At 46.1% G+C, this 16,709-nt stretch overlaps 2 protein-coding genes across 2 annotated transcripts in view; one reads left to right on the forward strand and one right to left on the reverse strand.

The window, feature by feature from the left end:
* The first annotated feature begins 2,908 nt into the window (after positions 1 to 2,908).
* TACR2 (tachykinin receptor 2) lies at positions 2,909 to 12,124 on the forward strand. Its single transcript, XM_064716594.1, has 5 exons — positions 2,909 to 3,312; positions 5,793 to 5,987; positions 8,425 to 8,581; positions 9,285 to 9,481; positions 11,017 to 12,124. The coding sequence occupies exons 1-5, from the start codon at positions 2,909 to 2,911 to the stop codon at positions 11,207 to 11,209; spliced, it is 1,146 nt and encodes a 381-aa protein (XP_064572664.1). The 3' UTR covers positions 11,210 to 12,124.
* Positions 12,125 to 13,913: 1,789 nt separating this feature from the next.
* The window catches only part of HK1 (hexokinase 1), a 38,019-nt gene continuing 35,223 nt past the window's right edge, over positions 13,914 to 16,709 (reverse strand). Inside the window, exons 17-18 of the mRNA XM_064716094.1 lie at positions 16,403 to 16,636; positions 13,914 to 15,736 (exon numbers count right to left, since the gene is read on the reverse strand). Of these exons, the coding sequence (XP_064572164.1) occupies positions 15,592 to 15,736; positions 16,403 to 16,636 (379 nt within the window). The 3' untranslated portion in view covers positions 13,914 to 15,591. The remainder of the gene's footprint in view (positions 15,737 to 16,402; positions 16,637 to 16,709) is intronic.

Consider the following 16,709-nt stretch of genomic DNA (forward strand, 5'->3'; position numbering starts at 1 on the left):
GTTCTACTTTCTGTAACTGATAAAACCACTTTGGTGCACTCTCAGTGAAATGTGGGGAGGTTTTTGCTCCTGTTCTTCAAATTTTGCAGGGATTTCAGACAGCATATTAATAAAAAATAGAAAAGAACACCATTAGGTGTCGAATGTCGAATGAGCAGCCCTCCTGAACTGTGCACAGAAAGTGGAAGGTCCCTGAGCTGCTTCATGAGGTGCAAGACTTGGAAGAAGCACCTGGAAGTGCTTTGCAATGCACTCTAGAACAAAGGTACAAGTGTGCATTTTCAGTTTCTGAGTAGGAAGTGAGAGGCATTACCTGCAGGGAAGAGGAGGAGACATTACATGCAGAATACCAGTATTGATTTCTTTAAAAGTGTGAAAAACCCCAATCACTTGTTTTTAAAATTTTAAAAGTTTAGTAGTAATAAAATGGTTATAAAAATAGTGATGTAATTAGAATAATAATAATTTGTACAATTTATATTAGGGCAATATGAGACAATAAAAACAAAGAGTTATGAGCAGTCCAGGTACCTCTTTCTGGGCAAAATAAGCCCGAAAAAGGCCCCACGTTAACAGAGGATTAACCCTTAAAAGCAACAGCCTGTTGCATATTCATACACCTCATTCAGGATGCATAAATTCCATTCAAACCCAGGATTCTGTCTGGGCAGTGTCAGCTTCTTCCTCTGAATCCCGACTGAGTCTTCAGGGCTGAGTGAGGTGGGAAGAACTCGATAATGGAGCAATAAATTCTCTTTCTCTGAAAGATTCAGGTGTCCTGTGGCTGTTATCTGGTGTCAGTCCTTTCTTTAAAAAAAGGTATCTTACCTAGCACAGTTTCTATTTTAACATTATGTTATAACCTAAAACTATATTTAACACACTACTTAAGAAAATTAATACAACATTACTTTCTAACATAACACGTATAACATTCATTTGAATATTTGTGAAAAGCCAACCAGAAAATACCCATTTTTCACAAAAAGCCAATGTTGCTACAGAGAAAACGTGCTTGAAAGAGTTGGTTAGGTGATGGGTTAACTCAAGGCTGCCTCCAGAAATTAATGAAGCAAGGAAAGATTCCGGGCTGAGGATGCAAAGGATCCCGAGCTGATAAACACTGCCCTGAGAGAGCAGTGTTTATCAGCTGATAAACACTGGCAGGAGAGCCTGCAGGAGCTGGAAAAGCACTGCCACCCCAGCACTGCAGGCAGCTCTTCATACCTGCAACCCCTTCAGGCATGAGGCAGTGCCAAGTGCTCTTGGAAACCTCAGCCTCAAGTGTCACTTCTGGTTTGTTTTGAGCTGACAGCAAGCAGGAATACTGTGCTCCCAGCAGAGCCAGGGGTTCCTCTTTCCTACCCGAAATTTCTGCCTGCATGGGGTCACCAGGTTCCCACAGCACACACTGGGTGTCAAAAACGCCAGTCACTTGTTTTTAAAATTTTTAAAAGTTTAACAGTAATAAAATGGTTGAAAAGAATAGTAACGCAATTAGAGTAACAACAATTTGGACAAATTGAATTAGGACAATATAAGACAATAAAAACAAGGAGTTACAGACAAGCCAGGTACCTTTTTCTGGGCAGCACAAGCCCGAAAAAGGACAGCCATTAACAAAGGATTAACCCTTAAGAACAATAGCCCGCTGCATATTCATACACTTGATGATGCACAAATTCCATTCAAACACAGGATTCCGTCTGGTCTTCATCAACTTCTTCCCTCTAATCCTAACAGCGCCTTTGAGGTGGGAAGAAGTTCGTTTCTTCCAATAAGACAGCAATAAATTCTCTTTCTCTGAAAGATTCAGGTGTCCTGTGGCTGCTATCTCACTGCAAGTCCTTTCTGTTAAACAAAGCATCTTACATAGCATAGTTTCTATTTTAACAATTTTTTATAACCTAAAATTATATTTAACACAGTACTTAAGAAAATTAATACAGCATTACTTTCTAACACAACACATATAATATTCATATTAATATTTGCGAAAAGCCAATCATAAAATACATGCTTTTTTCACACTGGGGAAGGGGATGCAGCCATCCCAAAGGAAGTATCTTGCTGAATTGTATCAAATACAGTTTCTCTCTTGCTGTGAGAGCTCACGGGAATTCAGGCAGGGTCCTGGAAACTTGAGGATTTCAGGACTGGTGAAACTGGAGCATTAACTATCCCTGCATGTAAGCCTGTAAAATCCTGACAGAGCAGCGTGGCCATTGCAGAGGTTATTGGAAACTGAGTGCAGCAAGGGGGGAAGCTTCACATACCACTTTGCCACGTTTAATTTGATGTCAAATTGGTTGTTTAGCTTTCCCCTGCAAGAGACTCCACCTCCTTTCAAAGTCCCCTTAAAACCTGTTGAGATTTTATCCCAGTGCAACTCCTCCTCATGCTTAATAGTTGCACGGGGAAAGAACAGCAAAGATCCTCAGTCCCACTGCAGGGATTCAGACACCTAAAACTGCTGCCCTGACAAAGAGTTTCTGCTTGGATTGAAGTGGGTTTTGGATTCCATTTATGTTCTCTTGTCCCTAAAAGCAATCTAAAGGAAGATATCGCTTGCCGCTGGCCTGGAAAACATCTTCCTTTCCTTTTTTTTCCTTCCTTTTTTAGAGGAAAAAAGAAACTTGAAGAAGAGATTTGTTCTTCAGCTTTTTGCTCTTCAGGCATAGGTTAAAATGCCAGGGAAGAAGGAGGAGGCCCTTGGCATGGTTCATCTCCTCCTGGAACTGCACTGCATCACTCGGAACACAGGAGGAGAGGACACGAGACAGCTCATCCCCATGTCCTTTTAACAGCACTTGCCTAAATGCATGGAAATTCACACAGCAGCATCCACGGCAAGGAAATGAGCAGGTGCCAGGAGATTTTCTTTCCCACTCACAAGAAGTGAAAAGCCATGGGCGTGTTTTCTGTTTTTAACGCCAGCAACGTTTCGCAGGCCGGCTCCCTGGAGAATGGCAGCAACTGGACAGCAGCAACCCAGTTCAGCCAGCCAGGCTGGAGGATTGCTCTGTGGGCCATCACCTACTCCTTCATCGTCGTCACATCCATCCTGGGCAACGCCACCATCATCTGGATTATCCTGGCTCATAGGAGGATGAGGACGGCCACCAATTACTTCATCGTCAACTTGGCCCTCTCGGACCTGCTGATGTCCGCCTTCAACACCATCTTCAACTTTATCTATGCCAGCCACAACGTCTGGTACTTTGGTGAGGAGTTCTGCAGGTTTCAGAACTGGTTCCCCATCACTGCAGTGTTTGTGAGCATTTACTCCATGACAGCTGTGGCTGCAGAGAGGTAAGAGGCGAGTGGAGAGGATGAGGTCCCAAAAAAGCCCCTGTGAGTGATGGAAAAATATCATTGCAACAGTTTGGCCCCCACTCTGTCAGGTGCCTTATCAGCAAAGTGGAAGCAGTGCCAGGCTGTGGGGTTTGATGCTAATTGTGGCATGATCCTCTGGTTTTTATCCCTGGTCTGAATCACACCCCAATCTGTAACAAGTGGAAGTGGGCTGGTATTCTTGTTGTTCCCACATTATTGATCATAAATTGCTTCCCAATCATCCTGAAAACTCCTCTGTGGCTTTGTTGGGTTTTTTTAAACCGTGAGACTGATATATCTGGAAAAAGGACAATATGCTGCAGGCTGCTGAAGCTATCAGCAGCCCTAATCCTGATGTGAGTCCAGCAAACCAGCAGAAATAATGGGAATTAGATTAGAAATGGCAGAGTCTGCTCCCCTGGTTCATTAGAATGACTTATTCTTATAGGGAGGGAAGCAATTACAGTGATTCTGTTTGACTTCTGGGGCAATTGGCTATTTTCATAAAATTCACATCCAACTGCCGAGTCACTGTTACTTAAGCTTTAATTTCAGGAGTCTGACTGTGTCTGACTGCAAATCCCTATTTAGAACAAATAGCAGCTCCGTTTTAATTACTCTTTTGCTGCTCCTGGCTGTAAATCAAGGGTTGTTGTTATTTTATACATGTTGTCTGACAAAGAATATTTTTAAAAAGCTGTTTCAGCCTGTTGTCACGTCTTCTTACTCTTGCTCCTTAGGGGTTTTTGGTGAAAGCACCCATATAGCCAAAATCCCTTTGGTCACGTGGCACAGATCAGAAAGAGAACTTGGCACCTCTCTGCAAACCATATTTAGCTATTCTCTGGTTGGCCTTAAAATAGATCCTGGAAACTCGACGCTTCCATTTATTGTTAAGAGGACTTGTGTCCACTCCAGCCGCAGTGTTTAACTTCTACAAAAACAACATCTTCTGAAGTGGTTTATTTTAAGGAAGGAGGCTGAGGAGTGATGGCTCTAAGTCACTTTTGTCAGGCATAGAAAAGGCCCTGGTGATATTTCTCACTGCTGGGTTTAGGATCACTCCATCACTCCATTTCCCCATTCCCAGAGCAGCTGCTCCCACTCAGTGCTCGAGGCAGAAATGCAGCTTTATTGATCAGCTCCACTTTCACACTCTGCTCAGCACAGTCTCCTATGGCCTGCTTGGAAAGTGCACCAGAGGGTCCAAAATCCAGCTGGTTTTGCCTGCTCTGGAGAATACCCACCAGTGGATTCCTCCCCGAGCAGGCTGGAGCCCTGTGTGACACTGCCTATGGCAAGCTGAAGAAAAGCGAGGTGACATGAGAATTTTATAGCTAAATAAAGCCCTGGACTGCTCACTGGGCAGAGCTCCCTACCAACAGCCCGGCCAAGAAACAGCACAGCTTGTCAGATTTTTCCTATGGAAACCAGGAGGCAATGGGCATTTTGGCATTTTCCACTCTGCTTTGCCTTTGTTGCAACCACGACAAAGAATGGGGACAGCACGACAAGAAATGCATAATTGATTGTGTACTCCTTACCACACCGTGCATTTCCACACAGGAAACTTAAAACCAGAGAGCTGCTGAGTAATCCAATAGTCAGATGTGCCTGAGGGCTCTGAGCAGGTGTGGGTGAAAGGGGCAGCCCTTCCCTCCTCTGCAAGCACAAATGCTCAGGCACTCACAGAGGATTTTCTACAGCCCAAAATCAGTGGGGAAAAAATCAGGGTAAAGAGCCCAGTCTGCTCTTGTGCTAATTATGTCCAGAGATGGACATAATTAGGAGGAAAAAGCATCTTTGGCTGGGCTTTTTTTGGTAAGGCACTTGCAAAAATAATTTAAATAAAAGAGCGAGAATGCTTTTTACAAGGGCCTGGAGTGACAGGAAGGGGGGAATGGCTTCACACTGATGGAGTGAAGGGTTAGATGGGATATTGGGAAGAAATTCTTCCCCTGTGAGGGAGGTGAGGCCTGGCACAGGTTACCCAGAGAAGCTGGGGCTGCCTCATCCATGGAAGTATTCAAGGCCAGGTTGGACAGGGTGTGGAGTGACCTAGGACAGTGAAGGGTGTCCTGCCCATGGCTGAGGATTTTAATAATCTTTAAGGTGCCTTCCAACCCCAAACCATTCTGGGATAGAATGAAAAATTCCATAGGGGAATGCTTGCAAAGCCTGTCTGCAGAAGACACAAAGGACTGCTTCCTCCTCACACCAGCAGCATCCATCCACGTGGCTTTCATAAATCCTGCCCTAAGACTTGCAATCCTTCTCTCCAGAAAGGGTTTAGTTCCTTATTATTTACAGCCCAGAACCTGTCAAAATGCCTATATTAACAAAGCCCACTGACTCCTGGTGAGTTTTTACACTTGCTGCTGGGTTTGTTGTGCAGATTGCCAATCTCACTGTCAAAGGACCATACATAATAAAAGCACTGCACCTGTTTGTTGCAGGTACGTGGCCATCATCCACCCCTTCAAGCCCAGGCTGTCTGCTGGGAGCACCAGGGTCATCATTGGCATCATCTGGCTGGTGGCATTCGGGCTGGCCTTCCCCCAGTGCTTCTATGCTGAGATCACCATGGACAATGGCACCATGAAGTGCATCGTGGTCTGGCCTGATGACGTGGGATCCAAGCACCAGCTGGCGTAAGAGGCACCACGAAACTCCCATTTCAGCCTAGACTTAGCCAGGAAAATCATTTCAGCTGCAAGCTGCTGCTGTGGGGAGTGCTGGGAGAGAGAGCAGCACAATGTGGGGCTGGGGCAGCCCATCTAAATTCAATGTGCAAAAAGCTGCCAGGTGATGGTGGCTGTGGGTGATGCTGAACCTGCCACCCTCCCCTGCTTTGAAAACTGGTTATAATGTCCAGAAACCCTACATACAGTGTGATTGTGTTCACAGGGGTCTGAGGATGAGGGAAGAGACTGATCCATGGTTCAGAAGGCCTGATTTATTATTTTATGATATATATTACATTAAACCTATACTAAAAGAATAGAAGAAAAGGTTTCATCAGAAGGCTGGCTAAGAATAGAAAAAGAAAGAAAGATAGCAAAGGTTTGTGGCTCAGGCCCTGTGTCCAAGCCAGCTGGCTGTGATTGGCCATTAATTAGAAACAACCACATGAGACCAATCACAGATGAACCTGTTGCATTCCACAGCAGCAGATAATCAATGTTTACATTTTGTTCCTGAGGCCTCCCAGCTTCTCAGGAGGAAAAAATCCTAAGGAAAGGATTTTTCATTAAAGATGTCTGTGACAATACAGGGCTTGGGGAATTTAAGAGAATCCAGTGCAAAAAGTCTCTGAACAATCAGTACATCTTGGTTTCAAAGGTTCTGGATTTTCTTCCTCTGTCAGGCAGGAGGAAACTGGGCATCTTTAATGCTGAGAAGCCACGTAAAGAGTTAAAATGATTCTGCTCTTTGTGGGGTAAAAGGAAAGTAAAACCTGAGAGCAGCATGCTTCAAACATCCCAAGGTTTTATAGGTATATTTATCTGGGCACACATCTGCACTCCTGAGGGTTCCTGAGATTATTTCCTCCTGCCTGAAAGCAAGATTGTTCAAATAGATGAAACAAGCCATACCCTGCATTCAGGGGATCTGCTGGCATTACTCATCACTCAGAGCACACCACGCACCTTGGAGAAATTTATCACACAAAACATATTTATACAATAAGGAATGGAAGAACTGAGGAAAAGGAACAAATCGATTACCAAAGTGCAAACAGTTGTTCAAACCAAACCCCACTCTGAAGGCTCCATGCATGTGGGACATTTTCCCTGCTCACTCTTCCTCTTTGGGTGCCTCCTCAACTCAGCTTTTACCAAATTAACTGATTTTCACACTAATGTGAAAAAAAATATTGAGAGCTGGGTTCCTGTGCTGACTGTGTGTCCTCTGAATCCTTTGCAGTTGAATAAACCCACCTTTCAAGATTTCTAGACTTCAGAACATAGGAAAATCCTCTTCTGCAGGAAAGATGTGCGTGATTATGACAGAAAGAAGTACAAATAATAATAATAATAATAATAATAATAATAATAATAATTTTTTAAACCACAAACAAATGCACTACTGACTGCCAGTGCCTGAAAAATACTGGATATAAAGGATATAGAAGATTAACCAGAGTAAAGAACCTTAACCACAGAGGTTTTTTTTTTATTTCCTAGTGACAGGTTAGCTTGAGCCTGCTCAGACTGACAAAGAGCATTTGCACCCCCAGCCTTTTGGGGACACTGCCAGCAGCGTGTGCCAGAGCCCTGCTGCCCAATCCTGCTTTTCCCTGTGTTTATGTTCATTTGGCAGTGCTGCAAGGGACTGGGCAGGTTGTTCCCTTCCCATAAATGGTGCTTGCTCAAACTGCAGGAGTCTGTGGGGTGGCACAGAAAGCTGGAAAGGGCTGAGGTTAAAATGCAGCTGAGGGGATGTCAGTGCTTTCAGCTGGAGCAGAGCCTGAGTGCCCTGCTGGTGGTATATATAATATATACATATAATTCCTTTGATAAAGGAATTATGGTGGTGGTACATTAACTGTGTGTGCTCACACAAATACAAACAGCCAGCTACACAAACACAGGCAACACCCCTCCCTCACTATCTGCATTTTGTGCACCCTGTTAGCAGCCAGATGCCTTCCACAGTCCCAGATCTGTGTTTTTTCCACTGCTGCGTTCATGGAGTTACTCTGTAGTTTCTGGGCTATTCCTTCCTCTTACCTGTGATTTAAGGGCTGTGCTTTTACCACCATCTCTTTCTCTCTCTGTCCTGGCTGCAGGGGGATAGCAAAGCTCAGTGCAGGTGGCTCTGGAGTGCAACCCTCTGCCAAAAGATCAGTGATGTTACTCTGCCTTGAAGGAGCAGGAAATCCAGCCCAAGGACCCCTCATCACACCACCAGAGAGATGAGATTGTGCTGCTTACAGAAATCCCTGTAACAATAATTATAGGCAAAGTTTCCTCTTTGTGGTTTCACTGATAGGAGCCAGCACACATAGATATCCAAAACACAATTTCTGAAAGAGCTCTCCAGGAGCCACAATGACTGTGAAACTTGCTTGTTCTTCTCTTTCAGGTACCACATTGCCGTGATTGTGCTGATCTATTTACTGCCTCTGATGGTGATGTTTGTGGCATACAGCATTATAGGAGTCACTCTGTGGAGCAGCACAGCTCCAGGCAGCCACCTGAACAGAGTCCACTATGAGCACCAAGTCAATGCCAAAAAAAAGGTCAGAAGTGAAACTCAAGTATCATTACTCCCAGCATACCAGCTCTGCTGGCTCCAGTTCCAAACTTGTGTTCCATACAGAATCTTGTGGGATTGGGCTTGAAAGGTTGACACAATATTTTGGGTCCAGGGTAAAGGGACCCAAAATACCTGCAAGTTTTGAAAAAATGGTGATGGCATGCACCAGGCAGCCTGCAAGGAAGAAAGGCTCAGAGCAGCAGGCTGGCTGCCAGCAGAGAGTGAAGAGAATCCACACAGGATAAACGAGGGTGAAACTCTGGGCAGGATGGAGCAGTCTCAGTGTAAGGGCAGAGATCTCCTTTCCCTGCACACCCCCTGGTGCAGCCACAAGCAGTTGCTGTGCCCTGGGAAAGGTTTGCTTTAACTCCCTGCCCTGTTCCCATCACTGGGGCACTCCCTCCCTCCCTGCTCCAGTTTCCATGGCCAGGGCACTCCCTCCCTCCCTCCCTGCTCCCAGTTTGCATCACCAGGGCTTGCTTCTTTCCCTTCCCACAGCTGTCCAGGTTTCTTTGCCACAGCATTCCAGGTTTCTTTGCCACAGCACTCCAGGTTTCTTTGCTACAGCAGTCCAGGCCTACATTCCATGCTCTGCACTTTGGGCCTACATTCCAGGCTCCCACTGCCCCAGCAGGCCCAATCACCCAGAGCCCCAAGAAATAACCCCCTGGTTTTGTTCTCCCCAGTTTGTGAAGACCATGGTGGTAGTGGTGATCATTTTTGCTGTCTGCTGGCTGCCCTATCACGTCTACTTCATCCTGGGCAGCTTCAAGGAAGACATCTACCAGCAGAAGTACATCCAGCAGGTGTATCTGGCAGTCTTCCTCCTTGCCATGAGCTCCACAATGTACAACCCCATCATCTACTGCTGCCTGAACCAGAGGTGAGCAGGGAAAACTGAAATCCCAGCCTGAAAATGCATAAATCTCTGGAGTAGTAAACCCTGTGGAGGTGCCATGGGGAGGTGTCACACGAGGGAGCACTGGGGGAGCACATCCCCAGATGTCCCTCTCGCTCTGTGCTGCAGAGAGCAGGGAGCTGATCTGGCTGATCTCTGTGCTAAATCCCACACCCATAACACCCCCAGCCCTCTCCAGGCTCGCTGAGAGCTTCAAAGGCAATAAAAGGTTATCAGTGCAGTGCCACTGGGGCTGCAGCAGGCAGTGTTTAACTCCAGTGATGCTGCAAGGCTCGCTCCTGTGAGCTGGCACAAGGAGAGTTCTGCAGCCCATTCACCCAAACTGCATTTAGCATGGAGCACATAAACATGTCCTCCCCCTCCTCTCTCAGCAAGCAGACAGCTTCCTCTTAATTTATTAATTATTAATCGTGGTTTTTTAAAAGCTCCCAGTGGGTAAACACATGTATTTTCCTCAGCTGTTCTGAGTCGCACAAATGCAGTTACCAGCACGGCCAGCACCATCTACTGAGCACATCAAACTCCCTCCCATTTCACTGATCTTGTATGTTAACTTAAAATCCAGGGAAATCTGTGTCTCACAGCAAACTCCTGCCATTTCACTGATCATGTATGTTAACTTAAAATCCAGGGAAATCTGTGTCTCACATCAAACTCCTGCCATTTCACTGCTCTTGTATGTTAACTTAAAATACAGGGAAATCTGTGTCTCACATCAAACTCCCTGCCATTTCACTGATCATGTATGTTAACTTAAAATCCAGGGAAATCTGTGTCTCATAAATGCAGTTACCAGCATGGCTAGCACCATCTACTGAGCACAAACTCCCTGCCATTTCACTGATCATGTATGTTAACTTAAAATACAGGGAAATCTGTGTCTCACAGCAAACTCCTGCCATTTCACTGCTCTTGTATGTTAACTTAAAATCCAGGGAAATCTGTGTCTCACATCAAACTCCTGCCATTTCACTGCTCTTGTATGTTAACTTAAAATACAGGGAAATCTGTGTCTCACAAATGCAGTTACCAGCACGGCCAGCACCATCTACTGAGCACATCAAACTCCTGCCATTTAACTGACCTTATAGGTTTACTTAAATCCAGGGAAATCTGTGTCTCACAGCAAACTCCCTGCCATTTCACTGATCATATATGTTAAAATACAGGGAAATCTGTGTCTCACATCAAACTCCTGCCATTTCACTGATCATGTATGTTAACTTAAAATCCAGGGAAATCTGTGTCTCACATCAAACTCCCAGCCATTTCACTGATCATGTATGTTAACTTATAATACAGGGAAATCCGATCAGAAACTCCCAGTGCACCTCCCTCCATGCTCTCATGCATTTAGCTTTTCACCTCATTCCTTTGATTTCAGTGTAAATATTTATTTCCATAGCCATTCACAGGTAGAACCAAGCCATGAGTTTGTTCACTCTCTGCACAATGGGAAAGATCATTTCACCATTTAATTGCTTTTCTCCCTCTGCCAGGTTTCGCTCTGGATTCAAGCTGGCCTTCCGCTGGTGTCCCTGCATAAAAGCAACTGAGAAAGACAAACTTAAACTCATGTCCCCATCTCTCTACCAGACAACCCTCAGGAAGTCAAGAACGAGTTTCAACACAGAAACTCAGCTGAATGAGAAAGAGAAGACATCCTTTACCCTCACCCAGTTAACACTCTGATTTCCTGCTCCTGGTTCTGGCTCCGTCCCATACACCAAGCAAGGCAGTAGATCTGAAGAAGCTCTTTTTCTCTGGAGCAGCTATTTCCTACAGGACTTCTTTAGATGCCATCAGCATTGAAGGCAGTGTGTTGATAACACTTCAATCCATGTAGGTCCAAGCTGCAGGTACAAGTTTAGCCCTCCCTTACATCAACAACTGCAATACAGAACAGACATCGGGCCCAGGAGGCCAGAAACTCAGCAAAGCAGATCTGAGGCAGTGCCAATCAGAAGAATATAAATTCTTCTCTTCTACATTGTGATCTCCTGATTTCTGTTCCACCAGGAGAAAATGAAGTCAGGAAAGGGGTGATGGAGCAGAAAGGCTGGGGCTCCTGTGGCCCAGCTGGGATGGACCCAGGGCTGTGTGGGCAGCCAAGTGCCAGGGCTCAGCAGCCCCAAGGCACTGTGCACCAAAGCCTGTTTACAACAGAGGCAAACACCAACACATCCAGACTGAAAAATCCAGCCTGCCCTCAACATTTTCTGCATTCTGGGATTTTCATGCCAGCAGTTTCACCAGCAGAAACAGTTCCTTAAGATGTTGTCAGTGCACGGATTTCTATAACCTTGCCCCAAAATATGATGTTGGTTTCCTATTAAACCATGCTCAAGTGATTTCTCCTTCACATTAATTGTGGTGCCTAATTTGAAGAGTGAGGCTCCCTCAGAAGAGTCAGTAGCCAGGGATGGCCAGTGGCTTGGTCAGGGCTCATGGATCCACTCAGAATCCACCTTGTTTACATCCTTTTAGCCCTAACAGCAGTGCTCCATCGTTGTCTTGTCCCAGACAGTCCCTTCACCTTCCCTTTCCAGACTTACCCCATATTTATCCTCACTGCTCTTCCCAGGTATGAAAATAAAAGCTGGAATATGTCATCTTCCCAGCCTGAGGCATTATGTGCAGGCACACAAACCAGGAGAAGCTGAAATATAAACATTATGTAAAAGTAATGCAGCATTTAATAATGATGTAAGTTAGCACCTTCACCTCTCATGACAGGTTTGTAAATAATATCACAGAGCCATACCTTATCAATTAAAGAGCTCCTGTGATGTTGACAAGATCCAGTTATTTGAAATATTCTCCTTTGCTCTGTGAAAGCCAAACTTGAGAGCCCTTGTCACACAGCAGGCCATGTTATTCCTGTGATACGTGAGGCCTGCCCCATGGTAAATCCATGTAATTCTCCATTAATAAATACAGACAGGGTTAAATACCACACAGCTGTAAAGACATCCAGGTCAGCAATAATTCCCTCCCCTGCATGTTCACTTGTGCTCTGAGGAGCAAGGCAGTCCCTGCAGTCAGTAAAGAAAAACACTTGAAGAATCTCATTTTTATGGCAAAGGAATGAACAAAAAGCACAGAACGGGGTTCAGAAGTTCAGAAACACTTTATTTTGCCTTCTGCTATTTTCTTAAGAAAACAAAACAAAACAAGGTCTGCTTGTTTTAAAACTCATTCAAAAGGCTTCTGAGAGAACCCCAGAGGAGTAAGGAGCAGATGACATTACAACAGTGGTATGCAAATGGTCTTTTCCCCAGGAAATATAAGATTTTTGTGTTCATATTGCAGTAATTACAGCTTAACAGTTAAGAGGACTGTGATTTTATTCACCAAGCCTAAAAGCTTTAAGAAAGACATCTCAGTCATTGATTGTATAACATTGGAGACATTTCTTCAGACAGTCATAGCTTGTGATTCACTTGGAACAGTTTCCTAGGGGTAAGAAGTAGTCTGGAAATGGAAATCCCACCATGTCTCCCTTTGGAAAAGAACTGCCGTGTCTTACCAAGCACATCAACTATGGTCCACGGTAGGAAAAGTTAGAAACACAAACTCACTCCCTATTTGTTATGAGCTGGATCCAATAAACAAAACGACCTATGCCAGCATCTCCAAAATCCACAGTCACCCTGAGACCAAGTTTAAGTTCCACTTCTCCCTCACCCTGTATCCTGCTCTGAGCCTGGCCCTCGGGTGCCAAAGAGCTGCAGAGCCAGGTCCCAGGCACGGCTCACACCACCCCTACAGCACTGCCGGCGGCAGGCACAAGATCTGCAAACCTCCAAGCAATTCAAATGCAACGTGTCCCCTGCGCCCAAAAACCTTTCTCACCTTCTTCTGTCTCCTGTTTGGGGTCATAGCTGCACATCAAGGCTGTCAGAGACTATTCAGGCTGTAACATAAAACGCGTTATTGGAGAAGCACAGCTTTAGTGTACGCAAAAGGGGCTTTCATCCAGCACAGCTCCATCACCGGCTGTGCCAGCCAGGGCTGCAGAGCACCTGACAGCGGCGCTGAGCCGGCGTTAACCCTACACACACAGGGAGCTCACAGCCTGGTGACACCACACCGCCCTCAGCGCAGCACCCCAAGGCTTTCCTGCAGCACACATCCCCCTGCACAAGGCAGGGGCACCCAGGGGCCCCTAAGATTTGGGCGCTGTCAGCGCTGTGCCTCTGCTGAACTACGCTAGGAAACACGAGGCACGGGGACCTGTGTGAATCTGACCCCGAATGCCCGGGAATAAAAACACACACACAAAACACAGGCACCACTGGGATTAGGTTGCAGCTCTCCCTACACAATAGCTCTTCCCAAAGCACTAAGCCACCAGCCAACAGCACCTCTTCCAGAAAGAACCACTAAACACCAGTTAACGCACATCAAAAAAGTTTAATATTTTCACAAGTATCACGTAACACTAGTACCGGAGCTACTAGTGTGCAAAGTAAAAAGACCCTCTACCTTTGCAAAACCAGTTAGGCATGCAATTTTTCAGGTAGACACACACTTAAAGCTGCAATGACTGTTTGTGACTTACAGGTTACTTTACAACATTCACTCACAGTGCACCATAATGCATATTGAAATGTTATCGATAGGTAGGGGCAATCCAAATCTTAGGGAGTGGAACGAGAGCAGAGAAGAGCAGCCTGCAAATTTCCATCTACTTTCTGCAGGAAAAGGCAGCAGGGAAAACCATGCGGACATCTCAGATTCATTTTTGGTAGAAGAGTGGGAATTAAGGACTTAACTGTGTGGTCTCCCTCTTTGCAGAAAGTGGCGTGACTTACAAATGTTACTCAAGATGTACCTTCCTAGCTGCTTCTCAATTTAAGTGATGGAAATACAATAATGCAAATATAATAATGGCATTGACTGGACAGAGGACAGGGTACACCACGTGTAAATGATCTGCTGTTGCCTTCCTCCTTGGAATAAGCTGCACCCAATTTTGGCTTTTTGGGTTGTTTACGCACCCGAGTCCTCCAAGGCAAGATCAAAACACAACCTTCCCCTTCCTTTCTGCGCACTAACTCTGGCTGGGTGTCTGTGTTCCGAGTGGCTGCTGGACAGCATTACAGATTAAAGCTCTGTGTGGAAGCAAATACCCATTTAAGGCGAGAGACGGAAGCAGGCGCAGCCGGGGGAGGTGGCTGCGCTGCAGGTTTGGTGCAAGGGCAGCTGCAGTGCCCCGACCTAGACTGACAAGAAGAGACAGGAACTGTTCTCTGTAAGAACCCTTTGACAGAAGAACACAGCACAGCCGTGTAGGGAGCACAGATCTATCGAATTGGCAGGGCTGGAGATTTGGATTACCCCAGTCACCGACCGCTCTTTAGGGATTTCTCGCCGAAACGTGACGGATTTCGCCCAGGAACACAACACTACTCACAGAAGCAATGGGGAATACCAGTGGAACCAGGTCTGTGGGACAAGGGTGTTTACTTTCACCATGACAGGAGGCATCAAGGAAGCGAGTAAGTCGCGGTGTCAAGTCCCACTACAGAGTTACGTGCGTGCACGGTGCCGACACACCAAAATGTTTTCACAACCGCTTGAGACGAAACAACAGCAGGTAGATAATGCAGGAGGGAACTGTTGCTTCCCCTTCACTTAAAAGCATCAACACCCAGGTCTGGTGGTCAGCGTGCTGGCAGTGTGCTTAACAGGGATGCTGCAAAGAACACGTTTGGTACGATGCAACGGGAGCTCTCAACGCACATCACTTGGGGGCAATTTCGTCTCAGACAACAACTGATTTTTGACAACTGCAGAAATTATAGACTGGTTTTTTTTTCCATGACCTACAGATGGGGAAAGTACCGACAAGGTGAGTAAGAAACATGCAGATTGGGGTCCAGAAACAGGAGATATTATTAAGAGCACACATTCTATCTTGTATCCTATTTTTTTTTTTTTATGTCATTAGTTGTAATATTTTTTTCCCCCGATAAAGCAGCGAGTTCTGAGTTTTTTACCAGTTCTGACTATGCCAGTCGCTGCTTTATGAGAAACACAAGACAGAATTGAGGCCAGGGCTGTGGAGTTCAGTTCTGCTCAGCCTCACGGAGCCTGCATCCCACGGCTGTGATGAGCGCTGCCCCTTTCCCGCTGCCGTCCTCCGACAGCAGGAAGGTCACGTCGCAGTTGGGCGCCAGCTCTTTGACTGTTTGGTGCATGATCCTCGAGAAGCTGGGAAAGCAAACAAGGGCAGTGGGTGAGGAAGGTCCTGCAGCAAGTGCAGAGCACTGCCACGGGCATTTGCGTCCCCTTTCATCAGGCTGAGAAGTAAAATGTTGGAAACCAGGGTGGATTTGAAGCCTGGGAGCAGTAGGAGTTAAAGGGAAAAAGCACTTTCATCCCAGCCCCACCTGTCTGTGTGAGGTTAACTGGGATCACTAATCCACAGCAAAGGGAAAACAACAGACCACATAAGTCCTCTCCTTTCCACCCATCTCCTTCCATGCATACTAGTTCTCTTCTGCTCCTGCCCTCACCTGCATTGCTCTGCAGCAGCTCTTCTCCGCTGGGCACTGAACAGAAACATCCTCCAAAGAGGCACTGGGCATTTCAGCACTGCTCTGTCATTGCCTGTCCAGAGCCAAGAGATCCTTCCCTTGCTACACAGCGTCCAACTCACTCAGCAAGCTGTGTCCCCTTCAGTTTGTCACCACCCCAAGAATCTTTCACAAGCCATTCCTGATCCTCTCATTGCTCTTCAGAAAGCCCTGAGCCCCCTGATTCAGACATTTTTTCCCCTGGCTCTTATCCCAGCAAGCGAGAGAGTCCAGCTGGGAGCATCAGGAGGAAGGACGCACACGCAAGGCACAAAGAAAAGCTGAGAAGGCAAACACTCACTGTGGGTGGAGTTTGTAGAGAGTTCCATCCACACCAACCGTTATCTCCAGGCGCTCCAAGCCTCTGTTCTCCCTAATTTTATCTACAATGGCAGCCATTCCAGCCCCACAGAGCTGGGCTGCTCGCCTCGACACCGCCCCGCACACCGTCTTGACGATGATGCTGTCGTCGCAGGTGCTGTTGAGCCCCAGCTGCTGGAGGATGGTTCTCACCTGCAGCAGGGCTAACCTGTCACTGTGGGAGGACAACACCGTGTTACAGCTTTCCCTCAGTCATGCTATAAATCCCACAGCTCTGATGGTGCACC

Source organism: Zonotrichia leucophrys, chromosome 6 (genome assembly GCF_028769735.1).
Source record: "Zonotrichia leucophrys gambelii isolate GWCS_2022_RI chromosome 6, RI_Zleu_2.0, whole genome shotgun sequence".
Lineage (NCBI taxonomy): Eukaryota > Metazoa > Chordata > Aves > Passeriformes > Passerellidae > Zonotrichia > Zonotrichia leucophrys.